General features: G+C 42.5%; 1 protein-coding gene across 8 annotated transcripts in view; it reads right to left on the bottom strand.

Moving 5' to 3' along the window:
* LOC143299496 (alpha-aminoadipic semialdehyde synthase, mitochondrial-like) overlaps window positions 1-17,569 on the bottom strand; it is a 58,115-nt gene extending 40,546 nt beyond the window's left edge. For 2 of the 8 annotated variants that reach the window (XM_076612742.1, XM_076612745.1), the window contains exons 1-10: window positions 17,409-17,567; window positions 14,145-14,456; window positions 12,374-12,550; window positions 11,628-11,780; window positions 10,091-10,237; window positions 8,495-8,573; window positions 7,282-7,409; window positions 6,410-6,684; window positions 4,170-4,281; window positions 1,171-1,230 (exon numbers count right to left, since the gene is read on the bottom strand). In XM_076612742.1, coding sequence (XP_076468857.1) covers window positions 1,171-1,230; window positions 4,170-4,281; window positions 6,410-6,684; window positions 7,282-7,409; window positions 8,495-8,573; window positions 10,091-10,237; window positions 11,628-11,780; window positions 12,374-12,550; window positions 14,145-14,393 — 1,380 coding nt within the window. In that variant the 5' untranslated portion in view covers window positions 14,394-14,456; window positions 17,409-17,567. The other 6 variants (XM_076612737.1, XM_076612743.1, XM_076612744.1 and 3 more) reach the window with 6 other exon arrangements.
* Between the last annotated feature and the right edge of the window lie 339 nt (window positions 17,570-17,908).

Genomic DNA, 17,908 nt, shown 5'->3' with positions numbered 1-17,908 from the left:
ATGGGTGCAGGCGTGCATGTCCACGTACATACATTTTCACCTCACACAAGCAAGAACAAACAAAATCAAAGAAACATCACCAAAACATCTAGTGTTCAAGATGTACCATGCTATTCCCGACAACAGACATGACAGCCAAACAGTTAGTGTTTCTGTTTTATATCTCGCGGGTACAGGGTTAAATCGAATCCCAACAGAGGAGCAGGACTGTTGAGCAGTTACAGAGTTGGACCTCTCTCCTGACGGGCGCCATAGCCGAATGGTTAAAGCGTTGGACTTTCGATCTGAGGGTCCCGGGTTCGAATCACGGTGACGGCACCTGGTGGGTAAAGGGTGGAGATTTTTACGATCTCCCAGGTCAACATATGTGCAGACCTGCCAGTGCCTGAACCACCTTTGTGTGTATACGCAAGCATAAGATCAAATACGCACGTTAAAGATCCTGTAATCATGTCAGCGTTCGGTGGGTTATGGAAACAAGAACATACCCAGCATGCACACCCCCGAAAGCGGAGTATGGCTGCCTACATGGCAGGGTAAAAACGGTCATACACATAAAAAGCCCACTCGCATATATACGAGTGAACGTGGGAGTTGAAACCCACGAACGCAGAAGAAGAAGGACCTCTCTCCATGTCCAATCTGACAGTTCTGGGTTCAAATCCCAGAAGAGGGGTCCTGATCTCCATGGTCAACATGTGTGCAGACCTGCTAATTCCTTACTCCCTGTTGTGTGTGTACATATACAGAACATCAAATATGCACCACTAAAGATCCCACAGTCCCTGTCAGCGTTTAATGGAGTATGGAATCAGGAACATACCCAGCATGCAAGTGGAGAGCAGGTACGAAAATGTTGGGGTAAAAATGGTCCCACACATACAATCCCTTTCAAACACACAAGTCAACAAAAGAAATGATGGTGGATCACTCCAAGAAAATTAAGTACTTGCATGTTTATCAAATTTTTTATGAATGTCTGGACAGACACTAAAATTTCCCCCGTGATGGATTAATAAAGTGATACTGTGTTGTACTGTACTGCATTACATTGCATTGTATTGTATTGTATTGTATTGTATTGTATTGTATTGTATTAAAATAACCATGGCCATTAAGACCCTCTGGCAAAGAGAACTGAAAACTTTAAAGTGACAGTGACATACTTACATTCTTGACAACTGGAGTGGCATCAAAGTCTTCGAAAGTTGACTCAGCATTGGAACGAAGCTGCAACATGAACATGATGTGCATGAACGCATGTGTCATTACATAGGGCACACTTTGAAAAATACTGGAATTTCTTCCTCTTTTCCTTTGAGGGGGAGAGTATGTGGAGGTGGTGTATTGGGGCAGAGAGGAGATTTAATTAGGAGTGTCTAGAAATTCCATAAAAATCATTATCATTATATTCAAAGTAACTGTGTGATGGTATGTTGAAACTTGCGTCTTTCTGGATACTGCTGCTCTGCTTCCCTCTGGCCTGTTTGGTGACAGAAAAAACATTACTGCCATCTGTCAAAAGAGCACATCCCACCTGCTCCAAAATACAAAGTACAGTGATATACTAAAAGTCTCAACACAAACCAAATGAGTTCATCATTACCATAGCACACAAATAAAGATAACCAATCAAATAGGCATCAAAAGGTTAAAGGTCCCATGGCCTTATACAGCTGTAGGGGCAGTGAATTCATATTGACTGTGTCAAGGGCTGGGCATACGTAGACAGTGAATTCATATTGACTGTGTCTTGGGCTGGGCATAGGTAGGCAGTGAATTCAAATTAACTGTGTCTTGGGCTGGGCATAGGTAGGCAGTGAATTCATATTGACTGTGTCTTGGGCTGGGCATAGGTAGACAGTGAATTCATATTGACTGTGTCTTGGGCTGGGCATAGGTAGACAGTGAATTCATATTGACTGTGTCTTGGGCTGGGCATAGGTAGACAGTGAATTCATATTGACTGTGTCAAGGGCTGGGAATAAGTAGACAGTGAATTCATATTGACTGTGTCAAGGGCTGGGCATAGGTAGACAGTGAATTCATACTGACTGTGTCAAGGGCTGGGCATAGGTAGACAGTGAATTCATATTGACTGTGTCAAGGGCTGGGAATAAGTAGACAGTGAATTCATATTGACTGTGTCAAGGGCTGGGCATAGGTAGGCAGTGAATTCATATTGACTGTGTCTTGGGCTGGGCATAGGTAGACAGTGAATTCATACTGACTGTGCCTTGGGCTGGGCATAGGTAGGCAGTGAATTCACATTGACTGTGTCAAGGGCTGGGCACAGGTAGGCAGTGAATTCATATTGACTGTGTCTTGGGCTGGGCATAGGTAGGCAGTGAATTCATATTGACTGTGTCTTGGGCTGGGCATAGGTAGACAGTGATTTCATATTGACTGTGTCTTGGGCTGGGCATAGGTAGACAGTGATTTCATATTGACTGTGTCTTGGGCTGGGCATAGGTAGACAGTGAATTCATATTGACTGTGCCTTGGGCTGGGCACAGGTAGGCAGTGAATTCATATTGACTGTGTCTTGGGCTGGGCATAGGTAGACAGTGAATTCATATTGACTGTGTCTTGGGCTGGGCATAGGTAGACAGTGAATTCATATTGACTGTGTCAAGGGCTGGGCATAGGTAGTGAATTCATATTGACTGTGTCTTGGGCTGGGCATAGGTAGACAGTGAATTCATACTGACTGTGTCAAGGGCTGGGCATAGGTAGACAGTGAATTCATATTGACTGTGTCAAGGGCTGGGAATAAGTAGACAGTGAATTCATATTGACTGTGTCAAGGGCTGGGCATAGGTAGGCAGTGAATTCATATTGACTGTGTCTTGGGCTGGGCATAGGTAGGCAGTGAATTCATATTGACTGTGTCTTGGGCTGGGCATAGGTAGGCAGTGAATTCATATTGACTGTGTCAAGGGCTGGGCATAGGTAGACAGTGATTCATATTGACTGTGTCTTGGGCTGGGCATAGGTAGACAGTGAATTCACATTGACTGTGTCTTGGGCTGGGCATAGGTAGACAGTGATTTCATATTGACTGTGTCTTGGGCTGGGCATAGGTAGACAGTGAATTAATATTGACTGTGTCTTGGGCTGGGCATAGGTAGACAGTGAATTCATATTGACTGTGTCTTGGGCTGGGCATAGGTAGACAGTGATTTCATATTGACTGTGTCTTGGGCTGGGCATAGGTAGACAGTGAATTCATATTGACTGTGTCTTGGGCTGGGCATAGGTAGACAGTGAATTAATATTGACTGTGTCTTGGGTTGGGCATAGGTAGACAGTAAATTCATATTGACTGTGTCAAGAGCTGGGCATAGGTAGACAGTGAATTCACAGTGACTGTGTCTTGGGCTGGGCATAGGTAGACAGTGAATTCATATTGACTGTGTCTTGGGCTGGGCATAGGTAGACAGTGAATTCATATTGACTGTGTCTTGGGCTGGGCATAGGTAGACAGTGAATTCATATTGACTGTGTCTTGGGCTGGGCATAGGTAGACAGTGAATTCATATTGACTGTCTTGGGCTGGGCATAGGTAGACAGTGAATTCATATTGACTGTGTCTTGGGCTGGGCATAGGTAGACAGTGAATTCATATTGACTGTGTCTTGGGCTGGGCATAGGTAGACAGTGAATTTATATTGACTGTGTCTTAGGCTGGGCATTGGTAGGCAGTGAATTCATATTGACTGTGTCAAGGGCTGGGCATTGGTAGGCAGTGAATTCATATTGACTGTGTCAAGGGCTGGGCATAGGTAGACAGTGAATTAATATTGACTGTGTCAAGGGCTGGGCATAGGCAGACAGTGAATTAATATTGACTGTGTCTTGGGCTGGGCATAGGTAGGCAGTGAATTCATATTGACTGTGTCTTGGGCTGGGCATAGCTAGGCAGGGCCCATCCCTTCCTGCTGACTTAACCCTCCACAACTGAACTCAGGTACCCATTCACACCTGGGTGGAATGATTAAAAATTGGAGTAATGCCGAGGCGGGTCCTCGAACTCGGATCACAAGTGAAGACTGGAACTTGTGTCCAATGCCTAACAGATTCTGACACTGCGCTCCCTCAACTATCCACAGTGAAAGGAAAAAAAAGGACTGTTGACAAGAAAGCCCAGAACAAGCCAGACCACAGACCATCTCAGGAATGTGAGGGAGGAGAAGACTGCCGAAAAAATCTGTAGCCTCCCGAGGAATCTGCGCCGGCATGTTGTCGATGGAGCAGATCAGTACTCCAGGCCCTGAAAAGCTGCACACAAAGTTAGCCACCGGCAATAAATCACTGGCTACAACAGTCTACACCATGGTAACCATATTAGTGGCTTACAGTAACAACAATCAACACGATGGTAACCACATGGCTTACAAACTCAATGGCTTACAGCAACAACAATCTACACCATTTTAACCACTGTCAATAAATCAATGGCTTTATGCAGCAAGTCTATCTCAAAATTTTGCCTGTTTTTCATTTTTTCATATCTGGTACAAAATCACATTAAGTTTAAAATCATAAAGTGTCTGGATGCAATGTGTTCAGAATTTTGAAATCACAGTTTAAAAAATGTTGATGCACAAAATAGCTACAGTAACAAATCACGGACAACACTGGACTTCAGTGACATGTCCCACAGAGTAGTTTGGGCAGCAGTGGTCTGCTGAGGGGATGCAGGGTGACTGTCCCTGAGAGCTGTGAACCATACAGATAAGGGCAACAGAGGCTGATCCATGGCTGTCAGTAACCTTTCACCTATCTTTCAGCACAACACGAAGGTCCTTTGAGACCAATCACCCTTTCAGCATCACATGAAGGTCCATGGAGAACACTCACCCTTTCAGCCTGACAGGCAGGTCTTTAGTGACCAGTCACCCTATCTTTCAGCCTGACAGGCAGGTCTTTAGTGACCAGTCACCCTATCTTTCAGCCTGACAGGCAGGTCTTTAGTGACCAGTCACCCCATCTTTCAGCCTGACAGGCAGGTCTTTAGTGACCAGTCACCCCATCTTTCAGCCTGACAGGCAGGTCTTTAGTGACCAGTCACCCTATCTTTTAGCCTGACAGGCAGGTCTTTAGTGACCAGTCACCCCATCTTTCAGCCTGACAGGCAGGTCTTTAGTGACCAGTCACCCTATCTTTCAGCCTGACAGGCAGGTCTTTAGTGACCAGTCACCCCATCTTTCAGCCTGACAGGCAGGTCTTTAGTGACCAGTCACCCTATCTTTTAGCCTGACAGGCAGGTCTTTAGTGACCAGTCACCCCATCTTTCAGGACAGGTCTTTAGTGACCAGTCACCCCATCTTTCAGCCTGACAGGCAGGTCTTTAGTGACCAGTCACCCTATCTTTCAGCCTGACAGGCAGGTCTTTAGTGACCAGTCAGCCTGACAGGCAGGTCTTTAGTGACCAGTCACCCTATCTTTTAGCCTGACAGGCAGGTCTTTAGTGACCAGTCACCCTATCTTTCAGCCTGACAGGCAGGTCTTTAGTGACCAGTCACCCTATCTTTTAGCCTGACAGGCAGGTCTTTAGTGACCAGTCACCCTATCTTTTAGCCTGACAGGCAGGTCTTTAGTGACCAGTCACCCTATCTTTCAGCCTGACAGGCAGGTCTTTAGTGACCAGTCACCCTATCTTTCAGCCTGACAGGCAGGTCTTTAGTGACCAGTCACCCTATCTTTCAGCGTGACATGTAGGTCTTTAGTGACCAGTCACCAATTCAACATGACATGAAGGTCTTTAGTGACCAGTCACCAATTCAACATGACATGAAGGTCTTTAGTGACCAGTCACCAATTCAACATGACATGAAGGTCTTTAGTGACCAGTCACCCATTCAACATGACATGAAGGTCTTTAGTGACCAGTCACCAATTCAACATGACATGAAGGTCTTTAGTGACCAGTCACCCATTCAACATGACATGAAGGTCTTTAGTGACCAGTCACCAATTCAACAAGACATAAAGTGACCAGTCACCCATTCAACATGACATGAAGGACCAGTCACCCATTCAACATGACATGAAGGAAGGTCAACATGACATGAAAGTGACCAGTCACCCATTCAACATGACAGGTCACCAGTCATTCAACATGACATGAAGGTCCCTAATGTCCAGTCACCCATTCAACATGACATGAAGGTCCCTAATGTCCAGTCACCCATTCAACATGACAGGTCCCACCCATTCAACATGACATGAAGGTCCCTAAGGTCACCCATTCAACATGACATGAAGGACCAGTCACCCATTCAACATGACATAAAGGTCCCTAATGACCAGTCAGTTTATCTTTTAACATGACATGAAGGTCCCTAATGTCCAGTCACCCATTCATCACGACATGAAGGTCCCTAGTGACCGCACTATTACCTACCTGGTTCTGTCCATGTTCTGCTCTGCATCGTACAGACAGAACGGGGAGTCGATGGTGGTGCACTCCTTCATGAACTCGATGGAGCCACCAGGGTCTGCCGAGATGTCGCAGATGGCCAGCAGGCGATGGGGCAGGTTGGGGCAGCCGGGAGACGAGGGAACCCAGGGCTCGCTGGTCGGCTGAAGAAGAACCTTGGCGTCAGGGATGGACAACAGGCGTGGGGAGTTTGGGGCCCAGTAGATTCCGTTGATGATGCAAGACGCGTAGGGTGCTATCTGGAAAATACACAAAAAGCTTTGTAAAAAGAACTCTGAGGTAGCAAAATGGGAGAAACAAAGTCTTGTACAGCTCCCAGTGGTCAGGATTCTCTACAACAGTACCAAAAATTCTGTGACAATCTTCATTCTTCATGCAACTTTGTTAACTTTGTTTTGAAGCAGAGTTGTGGTTCAAAGATTTCTGACACTTGTGCTGAGACGTTGATAAAGTATGAACTCTAAAAAAAGAGAGATGTGTCCTTGCCAAAGGAAGGGTTAAGACTGGCTTGCATTTGCAACTATCAGAAGAAAACAAAATAAGACTGACATGAAATTCTTTTTTCTCATCTGTTGTGTATTTATCTTTCAACATATATATTACAGTTGATAAGACTTTTTATGGTCATCATTCTAAATATATTGATTTCACATTAGTTCTACTGATCCCCCCCAAAAAAGACTGATTTTACGTTTTCCTTTCGTCATGCTTCACATTTCTTTCATGGTCATGCACTGGTGAGTGCAAAGCGAGTCCATGTTACCATGACTACGGTAAAAAAAACAACAACAACAAACAACAAAATACAATTGACGCATGACCTGTTCTCCCCTTACCTTGTGGCTGAACATTGAAGCGTATCTGTCAGGATGGGCCTCAAACTCCTCAGCATCAAACTTGCCTCCCTCCTTGCGAACGTAGTGGTCCTCTCGGCTGACCACGCAGGCGTAGATTTTGTTTGTGGCTGGAACAAACAGGTCTGGCATTGTGGACCAGAGAAATTATGAGAACATGTCAGCCAGAGTTCTTGTGACATCATAATTAATGCTGCCTGGGTGCGAGAGTGGGTAAAAAGCACTTGAGCCTTACTGCTATTCAAACTGTGGGCCTACAGCTTGGCTCCCCGAGACAGAAAAAAAACCCAGACAATGTTCCAATGGAGGCATTGTCACTAAATCATTTCCTTTTTATATTCAGATAATCTTAACAAGAAACAAAAATCCAAGGTTAAAAACTGGACACTTCTTCCTGTTTCTTATGGAAAATAAAGACACCAGGGCTTGGATTTATTATTTCAAAAAGATAACAAAAACAAAAAAAGTTTTTTAACTGTGTGATAGGATATATATTTCTAATACCACACAACATGGGATTGATTATACATCTGTTTTATCTCAGCAGTGTCTCATACAGTCATTAAAAAAAAATTACTACTAGATACATTTTCTCATCAGACAGAAACCACACAGGAAAATCAGATATATACGTCAGCACTTCAAAGTCCCACACACCTGTCTAATAACAAAGAGGACAGGAATGGTTGCAAAAATGCAAATCATCACATTGCCATATATAAACTTCTGAAAAAACTGAGTGAGTGTCCCCCCAGAGTTAAAACAATATCCCTTTAACAACAGTCCCCCCCCATTAATCTACTGACACTGCAGAGTTTGACAGGAACTCGTGTGCAAGTGGGGAGAAAATCCAAACTAATGTTACTACGATAACAGGGCATAAAAGGCCACAAAACTTGGGACAATCTTTTAACTGTTGATGAGCATTATGACAACTCTGTTATGGAGGTCCATTTAGACACATGACAAGGACGTACTCCATGCTTTTTTTCATGGTCTCGTGGTGAATTTTATCGTAACTGTTCAGGCTATTCAGCATGTGCGAAGTCCGCTCTGCTATTCCAAGATGATACCATGGACTTTGTTTCATTTCATCAGTCATTAGTCCCAGCCACAAAGAGATGGGTTGCCACTACACACATCCAATACAAGTAACAAAATCAAAGGTAACACAATCAGCTGAGAAGAAGCTTACCACCTCGCTGAACGGCGGTGGCCAGGTGTGCTGGTTCAATGTACTCGTGGGGCAACTCCTGGAACACTTCCTGCGCTCCCTGTGTGACACCATCAAACAGTTCAAAAGGTTAAAGGTCCCATTGATGGCCACAGTGGCAGTGAATTCATATCCACTGTGTCTAAGGCTCAGCATAGGAAGGCAGTGAATTCATATCCCCGTGTGTCTAGGGCTCAGCATAGGAAGGCAGTAAATTCATATACACTGTGTCTAGGGCTCAGCATAGGAAGGCAGTAAATTCATATCCACTGTGTCTAGGGCTCAGCATAGGAAGGCAGTAAATTCATATCCCCATGTGTCTAGGGCTCAGCATAGGAAGGCAGTAAATTCATATCCACTGTGTCTAGGGCTCAGCATAGGAAGGCAGTGAATTCATATCCCCGTTTGTCTAGGGCTCAGCATAGGAAGGCAGTAAATTCATATCCACTGTGTCTAGGGCTCAGCATAGGAAGGCAGTGAATTCATATTCACTGTGTCTAGGGCTCAGCACAGGAAGGCAGTGAATTCATATTCACTGTGTCTAGGGCTCAGCATAGGAAGGCAGTAAATTCATATACACTGTGTCTAGGGCTCAGCATAGGAAGGCAGTGAATTCATATTCACTGTGTCTAGGGCTCAGCATAGGAAGGCAGTGAATTCATATTCACTGTGTCTAGGGCTCAGCACAGGAAGGCAGTGAATTCATATACACAGTGCCTAGGGCTCAGCACAGGAAGGCAGGGCAGCCCAATTCCCTCTTTCCACTTCTTTTCATCAACCTTCCCTGACTAAAGCCAGGTACCCATTCACACATGTGGGTGGAGTGAGAAAAGTGGAGTGAAATGACACTCCCAAGGACACAGCACCAGGCTGAAATGGGGCCTTGAACCCTATCACTCATCACAAGTCCAGCACGTCACCAGTTCTGCCACAGCACCCCCCCCACCCCCACCCCCCAGGGGACAACACCATGAAGGAGAGCACAACACTTCAGTTCAGAGAACAATACTTTTTCTGACTTCTAAAATTCCTTTGATCTCTGCAACTCAACTGTTCTAAACAGGTGACAAGGCAATCTTTTCCCCACTCAACACTGACCCCTGCCTCTTTTAAGCCATGTCTGACCGGCACATTGGATTAGTTTGCTCCAAGTACCATTAGGCCAAGTCCTTTTTCTCTTCTTGATCGTTATTTGTTTTAAACCCCTAAGAGTTCTTCGGTCTCATGGTTTGGCAGATTTGGTGCAGCATAAATGGACTGGTTGGTAAAAGAGGGATGCATCCTTCATGAAACTGAAACTGGTTATTGCAGTTGCATCAAGTGTTCACCAAACAACACAATTCAGACACAAATAAAACGAAAGTGTTTTTTTTTCTTCCAAATTTACACAGCCACAAAAGGACACATTAGCCACAAAATATGTAAAGGCAAAACTCTTCATTACAAAAAACACAAAAAAAACATTTCCTTTAAAGTAAACCAGAAAAAAAAACACCTCCAAAGCTCAAGTACACCAGCTGGTGTCATTTCCTTTTTTCTCCTTTCCACAACAGAAAACAGACATTCCCCTCAGGTTACCTGGGACACATTTCCAGACCCAGTGAAGATGAAGGTCAGGGGTCCGATCGATCTCGGCAGTCGGCCCAGAGCAATCTCATAGCCAGCATCTCGTACAGCCTGTCGAGCCATCTCTGTGTTGCGGTAGTTGTGGCTGGGTCCAATGTGCTGAGGAGGCAACCAGAAGGTGATATCAAAATGCAAGTCACAATGAGGAGTGCTAATGATTACAACTATGTCAGTTTTAATAAAGAGTCTAAAGCTGTTTATAATTTTGCAACTGAAGCTTTTTTTCCTCCCATACTTCCATTCATGCCCCTCAGCATGTTAACACATGCGAAAGATCTAATAACCATACACAGATCTTATAATCCATGTCAGTATTCAGAGGGTTATTCAAACATGAACACACCCAGCACCAAAAAAATGTGACAATAAAGGCCAGAGCAATGACTGCTGATCACTACAATAAAGAAAAAAAAAAAAAAAAAGGTAGTGGAAATGGAATAGACACAACATGCAAAGAAAGCAAAGTAACATCACCCTAACAGCCCTTCACTGGACACCAGAAGCCAGGTGTAAAAGAGGAAGGCCAAAGAACGCCTGGCACACAACAGTGGAAGGAGAAGTCAAGACCCTGAAGCATACCTGGGGTACCATTCAGAGACTGGCCCACAACACAAAGAGTGGCGGTTCTGCATTGCTGCCCTCCGTGCCAGAGGGCATAGTGGACAGTAAGTAAGTAAGTACATCGAAGAAAAAACCAGAGGGCATGATAAGCAGTGATTAAGTAAGTACATGGAAGAAAAAAACAAAGTACATGATGAGCAGTAATTAATTAAGTACATGGAAGAAGAAAGCAGAGGGCATAATGGGCAGCAAGTACATAGAAGAAGAAAGCAGAGGGCATAATGGGCAGCAAGTACATAGAAGAAGAAGAAAGCAGAGGGCATAATGGGCAGTAAGTACATAGAAGAAGAAGAAAGCAGAGGGCATAATGGGCAGTAAGTACATAGAAGAAGAAGAAAGCAGAGGGCATAATGGGCAGTAAGTACATAGAAGAAGAAGAAAGCAGAGGGCATAATGGGCAGTAAGTACATAGGGCATAATGGGCAGTAAGTACAAGAAGAAGAAAGCAGAGGGCATAATGGGCAGTAAGTACATAGAAGAAGAAGAAGAAAGCAGAGGGCATAATGGGCAGTAAGTACATAGAAGAAGAAGAAAGCAGAGGGCATAATGGGCAGTAAGTACAAGAAGAAGAAAGCAGAGGGCATAATGGGCAGCAGTACATGAAGAAAGCAGAGGGCATAATAAGTACATAGGGCATAATAGTACAGAAGAAGAAAGCAGAGGGCATAATGGGCAGTAAGTACATAGAAGAAGAAAGCAGAGGGCATAATGGGCAGCAAGTACATAGAAGAAGAAGAAAGCAGAGGGCATAATGGGCAGTAAGTACATAGAAGAAGAAAGCAGAGGGCATAATGGGCAGTAAGTAGGTTTGGGTAGAAACTACAGAGAGAAGTGAGACTGCTGTCACCCCCATGACTCCACAACTCACCATGAAGGGCGTGTGGTGGCCCAGGGCCAAGAGCCTCAGCCCCATGCCGTGCAGAATGTTGATCATTCCGGACACCCCTGCATACTTTCCAAATGCCACCATGCGAGTTCCTTCAGCATCCACCATCTTCTCATAGTCAATCAGGCGGATGTTCTGTATGACAGACAACTCTCAATGTCTAATGAACAGCAGTAACACCACCACATTAAAATAAGAATTTTGAAAATGGAAGAAAAAAAAAAAAAAAAAAAAAAACGGTATTGATACAAAAAATCATAACAAATATCGATCTCCAATAACCACCTAAAACAAAAAAAAAAAAAAAAAAAAACTTAAGTGCTCAAAACAAACAAAAAATACCAAACCAAGCATACCAGAGTGTGAAACATTTTCTTTCTGGTGGGTCTTTAGTTGTATGTGTTAGCTTGTGTTTGCATTCATAACAACAACAAAAATGCTTTGTAATTGGCACCTAAAAATAAACCTAAAAAAATATCAAATCTACAACAACAACAAAAAAGAAGAAAAAAAGAGGATAAGCATGCATACATGCACTCGCATACTCAAATGCATGACAGACAGACATTATCATGTAGCTAAAGTATGTAAATGGGAAGTGACAGCTAAACAGAAAACAAAACCTCAACAGATTTCATACTATTCAACAAATGAAACTAAAAAAAAAACAAAAAAACCCACATATACACATATCTTCACCAAACTCGATTCTTAACATGGCCACAGACCTTTTCCAAGAGGGCATCCAGCAGTGGCATGTTGTCTTCCTGTGCCTTGATGGTGTGGGAGAAAAAGGCATAGGTTTTGTCCGGCATTAGATTGTCGATGGGGATCTGCTTGACGCCAATCACCAGGGAGGCCTCACTGAGGTCCTCCTTCACCGTCGCCCCCACTTGCTGGTATTCCTGAACAGGGCCAGAACACTTTTCGATATTTACACGAACCAAAAACAGAATCGCTACAACAAAGAACTCAAATCAGAAACAGGATTAACTGATACAATATCAAACAGAATTGCTACAACACAGCATTCCAGTTAGTCATTCAGATGTGACGATAAACTGTGGTCCCATGTGCAGCATACATTTAGCGCACATTAAAGAACCCACAGCAACTGATATACATTCTAGTTTTGGTTTCAGTTTTTCAAGGAGGCATCAACATGTTCGGACAAATCCATAAACACTTCACCACATCTGCTAGGCAGATGCCTGACCACCAGCATAACCCAACGAGCTTAATCAGGCCTTGAGTGCATGCTTATAAGTTATATATTTGTGTACCAGAGAGGATTTCTTCTTTCGAATCTTGCTAGAGGACAACACTCTTGTTGCCATCAGTTCTTTTTCAGTGCTTCAAGTGCGTGCTGCACATGGGACCTCAGTTTATCATCTCATCCCAAAGATTCCATGCTCAATTTGATTTTCCAGTCAAACTTGGGAGAAAAGGCGAGAGCGGGATTCTAACCAACACCCTCACAGACTCTCTATATTGGCGGCTGAGTGTATAATCCATTCCGCCACCTTCCTCCTTAACGCATAGTTTATGTGCCTTTACAGCAGATTACATAAAAGTATTCTTGATATGTTTTGTCTGACTTTTTCTGTTGACATATCTTTGTAAAATCTTGAGTAAAATCAAAGTTGAACAACAACAACAAAATATATATATATAAGACATCTTATCTTTTTAATACAAAAACACTAAAACATACACATTGCAGATAAAAATTTAAAGAGGCAGTATTGGTAGACATGTACAGAGACGACACTAACACCATGTTTCCATTCAGGCAGAAAATATTCAATCTGAACAAGTACAACAATATTCTGATCTTGGCAATTACCTCAATAAAGAAAGGAGAACAGTGTGTGAGCATAGCTAAATGTATTAATGTCACATGAAACAGCTGTGGCCAATTAAATGTATGACATAATACCACAGCTGGTGCAGTAATTTTCAAACTTATGAAGACCTGAAAAAATGTTAACATCATGAAGTAGCAATTTTGTCATTAACTGATTTAGGTCTCCATAGAGGAAATTAAAACCTAGCTTAATATTTTAAGAGGTTGAAGAAGGGTGATCTAGAATCCCAATGTTTGTTTACTCCTTCAGCCAAGATCCTTACAAAAATGTCAAGAGAAAATAAACAAATCAAAGGGATAATATCTAAAACACTGACCACAAGATAACCCAGTTTGAAGATGATGTTCAGTTGCCATTACAAGACAAAACACAAATGTGGTTAGAATATGAAAAAAAAATGATCAGTTTCTCACATGCTAGCGCACACACATGTACACACACACACATGCACACACACACTCACACATGCACACACACACACACTCACACACACATACTCACACATGCACACACACACACACACATGTACACATACACACACACACACACACACACACATGTACACATACACTCACACATGCACACACACACATACACACACACACACACTCACATGTACACACACACCAACCTGCATGCTGTAGGCCCGTCGGTCAGACGGCTGTACGATGACTTTAATGCCCTTCTTGACCAGCTTCCGGACATGCATGGGAGCAAGAGGGGCTCGCCGCTCCCATACGTTGATCGTCTCCCGACGAATGGCCATGACAGGCTTTTGGTCTGGTGTCGGCCATCGCACACCACTCAGTGAAGACAGTGCTCGCCAGTGATGAAAGGCTGCCCTGTAAGGCTTGGCCGAATGGAGCAACAAGTGAACCATCCTGATCTGTGATCCTTGTCTAGCAATACAGATCAGATGCAGTTCACTGCTTTACAACCGTATCTGAAAGTGAAACATATTTCATCATCATTTCATTGTCATTCTCTCTCTCTCTCTCTCTCTCTCTCTCTCTCTCTCTCTCTCTCTCTCACACACACACACACACACACACACACACACATTCCATACCAATACATTTGTATGTGTGCAGCCACACAGCGATACACATGCAGGAAATGCCTGTAAAGTTATATCACATCCATGTGATCACTTAATTTTAGAATACATGCAACAAAACACTGCAACAGCTCACAGACACGAGTAGGAAACCAGCTCCCCAGTCTTGCACAAGAAGTTACACAGGAACTGAGGAGGAAAAGCTGCATTTCTCATAAATGTCTATTCACTTCACCCTGTAATCCTGCCAGTTATATAATTTCGCTTTATGAACAGATCCCTGCAAAACATGCTTGCTCAATCTATAATAATATTGTAATCACACATTTATATAAATCCAATCATCATATTTATCTCTAAAAGCATTGTTTGAATTTGATGGAGGTCTATTCTGCCAACAACTGTGTGTTGAATATCTTTTTGATGCCCTTGGCAGACAAATTCAAACAACATTTTTATCAATAAATTTTATGAGAAGACAGCAACTGAGCCAGTGCAGTGCTTTAAAATTCTGTTCTAAATGACAACTGTCACAATAACACTCCAGCACCCTTCACTGTGGTGTGGTGCCAGCAACTGGCAAGTGTTACCTTTTGTGTGTGTGTCTCTCCCTCTGTATATGAATGCAAACTCAAAAGAAGAACACACAAGCAAAATTGAGACGTATCTATTTCACAGAACTGGGATATTTCCAAATGTTATGTGGTAGTCTATGTAAAGAATCTATTCATCTTATGACTATGACTATGAGAAGATTCGAGGCAAGCAAAGTGCAGCCTTTGAAATCTCAACTGCAACCCTATCATGCTTCACCAGTAGAGTCTAATTTCAGTCCATAATAATTGATCAGAAGTTGATCATTCCGTCCAGTCAAACAGAACAAAAGAGTCTGCAAGCTTATCAACTGAATCACTGATTAAGCAATGATGTAAATCCATCTGAGTTATCAACTGAATCACTGATTAAGCAATGATGCGAATCCACCTGGGTTATCAACTGAATCACTGATTAAGCAATGATGTGAATCCACCTGGGTTTGCTACCATTGTCACCTTGCCATGTTTTCTTCTTTTTTTTTCTTTTTTCCCCCCTACACATACAAATTATAAAGACTGAACTATAAATAAGCAAATCCTGAAAGAACTGATATGGAATGAATCAATGAGGTTAAGTTCATACCAAACCAATATACTTATGCATGTGCATACATGTAAATATAATACATTCAACATGCATCAGTATCACATCTGTCTGATCTACAAATCACAACAACTCAGACTTGAGGAGTGAATGTCAAAGGCCTAAGTTTTACATGCTGACCATCATTTAAACAGGGGAGAAAAACTGCACTCCTCAGAAAGTTCTAGTCACTTAAATCTGTTAACCTGTTACTAGTGTTAGACGATTCAGACTCATGATTTGAGATTTCTGCATATTTTGTTTGCTACAGATAGATGTCATGTCCATGATAATACTAATAAGCACTGTTCTCACTTAGTCTTCCAAAATTTGGTTTTGGTAAAAAGGTCTTTTGTACAAGAATAAGAGAGTCCACAACATGGCAACAATACAAGCTGAACTCACAACTTTGTGTCCAGTCAAGTATCTATCATAGTGGTGACTGACTGAAAGCATTCACACATTCATTTGCATATTTCATTTTCACATACAAACACAACAGTAGAAAAGCTGTGTTCCTCAGAAATGTCTACTCAGGCCTGTTGCCCAGTTATTGAGTTAGACTATATATTTAGCCTTGTGAATAGACCTCTGCAAAACAGGATTGCTACAGGTAGAAAAGGTGTGTTCCTCAGAAATGTCTACTCAGGCCTGTTGCCCAGTTATTGAGTTAGACTATATATTTAGCCTTGTGAATAGACTTCTGCAAAACAGGATTGCTACAGGTAGAAAAGGTGTGTTCCTCTGAAATGTCTATTCACTTAAACCTTTTGCCCTTTAGATTATAAATTTAACCTCATGAATAGATCCCTGCAAAACTAAACTGCTCTCTCCATTTGTACAAAAATAAATAAATGAATAAATAAAAATCAATCATTGATTCATACATATCCCATGGCCATTCAAATAATACACTTTTTCTGTTGTTTTTATATATAATTATTTATACTGATAGCTGATAATGAATTGGTGACCATACATGGCAACTGGCATAATCACTTCTGTTCTATGTTAGTTCAAGTGTATATGCTTAATCTTTTTGCTTTATGGTTAAATTAAAAAATCGCATACAGGAAATATATTTCCAACTGTTGTGCAGTAGTCTATATAAGGAATCTATTCATCTTACGTCTATGAGTAGATTCCAAGCAATCGAAGTGCAGCCTCAACCTTTGAAATCTCAACTGAAATATTGCATGTTTCATCAGTACAGTCAATTTTCTGTCAACAATAAACAAATAGAACTTGATCATTCCACTTAGTCAAACAAAACAAAAGACCTTGTGTGCTGATCACTGATGATGCAACCATGCGAATCTACCTGGGTTTACAACCAATGTCACCATGCTATGTTGTTTTTTTACAAGCAAAACACAGGCCTATATGAATGGAACAATGAATAATGCAAAACCTGAAAGAACTGGTCTGCAATGAATCAGTCTGACAAGTTCACAAAAGACCCGGCTCCTGTTAGAGCCAAAATCATTCATAACACATGGGTCGACATATCACATGGCGAGTTGGCTGGCGAGTCATAGCGGGCAACGGTTCTGTCTACAAAACTGAAAATCGATCAGATAGTTTTGCCCATGGCCAACACGGAACCCTTCCAATTCATCAACTGTGTTACGTGTTTATGAAAAATCATGCCAATCCTACCTTGAACACTTTTCGGAACAAAAACGGACAGCTGACACGATGAATACCGCCAAAGAACACAGCCTGATTCCTTGCCTTCTCTCAGCTCTTGCGTCGTCAACACGCAAGGTCAAGGACTTTGGCAGCCAACTAGCTGGAGAAAATATCGCAGTTAATTGAATCTGTTCGAAATACATTAGTTGTTGGCAACTGCGGTCTTGGATGAATAAGACCTGACACAGCTGCAAAAACAGCAACGGTACCGTCATAAATAGACACTATTGCGTTGCATTGTTCGAACACAAACAAGGTCAAAGAGGCCTAGACCAATCACATTCTCGCATTTTGACACACCTTCGCAGCACATGGCAAGTCAAAAACGAAGACAGATGTGTTGTCTTCGGGCCAAATAAAGTGACACACACGTGGTTGATACGAGGTAAGGGACTGTTCGGAGAACACGCAAACTGTATGTGTGACGCAGGCAATGAAGCCAACACATTTAAGATTAATACTGAACC

The sequence above is a fragment of the Babylonia areolata genome, chromosome 25 (assembly GCF_041734735.1).
Source record: "Babylonia areolata isolate BAREFJ2019XMU chromosome 25, ASM4173473v1, whole genome shotgun sequence".
In the NCBI taxonomy this organism is placed as follows: Eukaryota; Metazoa; Mollusca; class Gastropoda; order Neogastropoda; family Buccinidae; genus Babylonia; species Babylonia areolata.
Note: the sequence above shows the minus strand (reverse complement) of the source record. Positions and strands in the feature narration are given on the sequence as shown.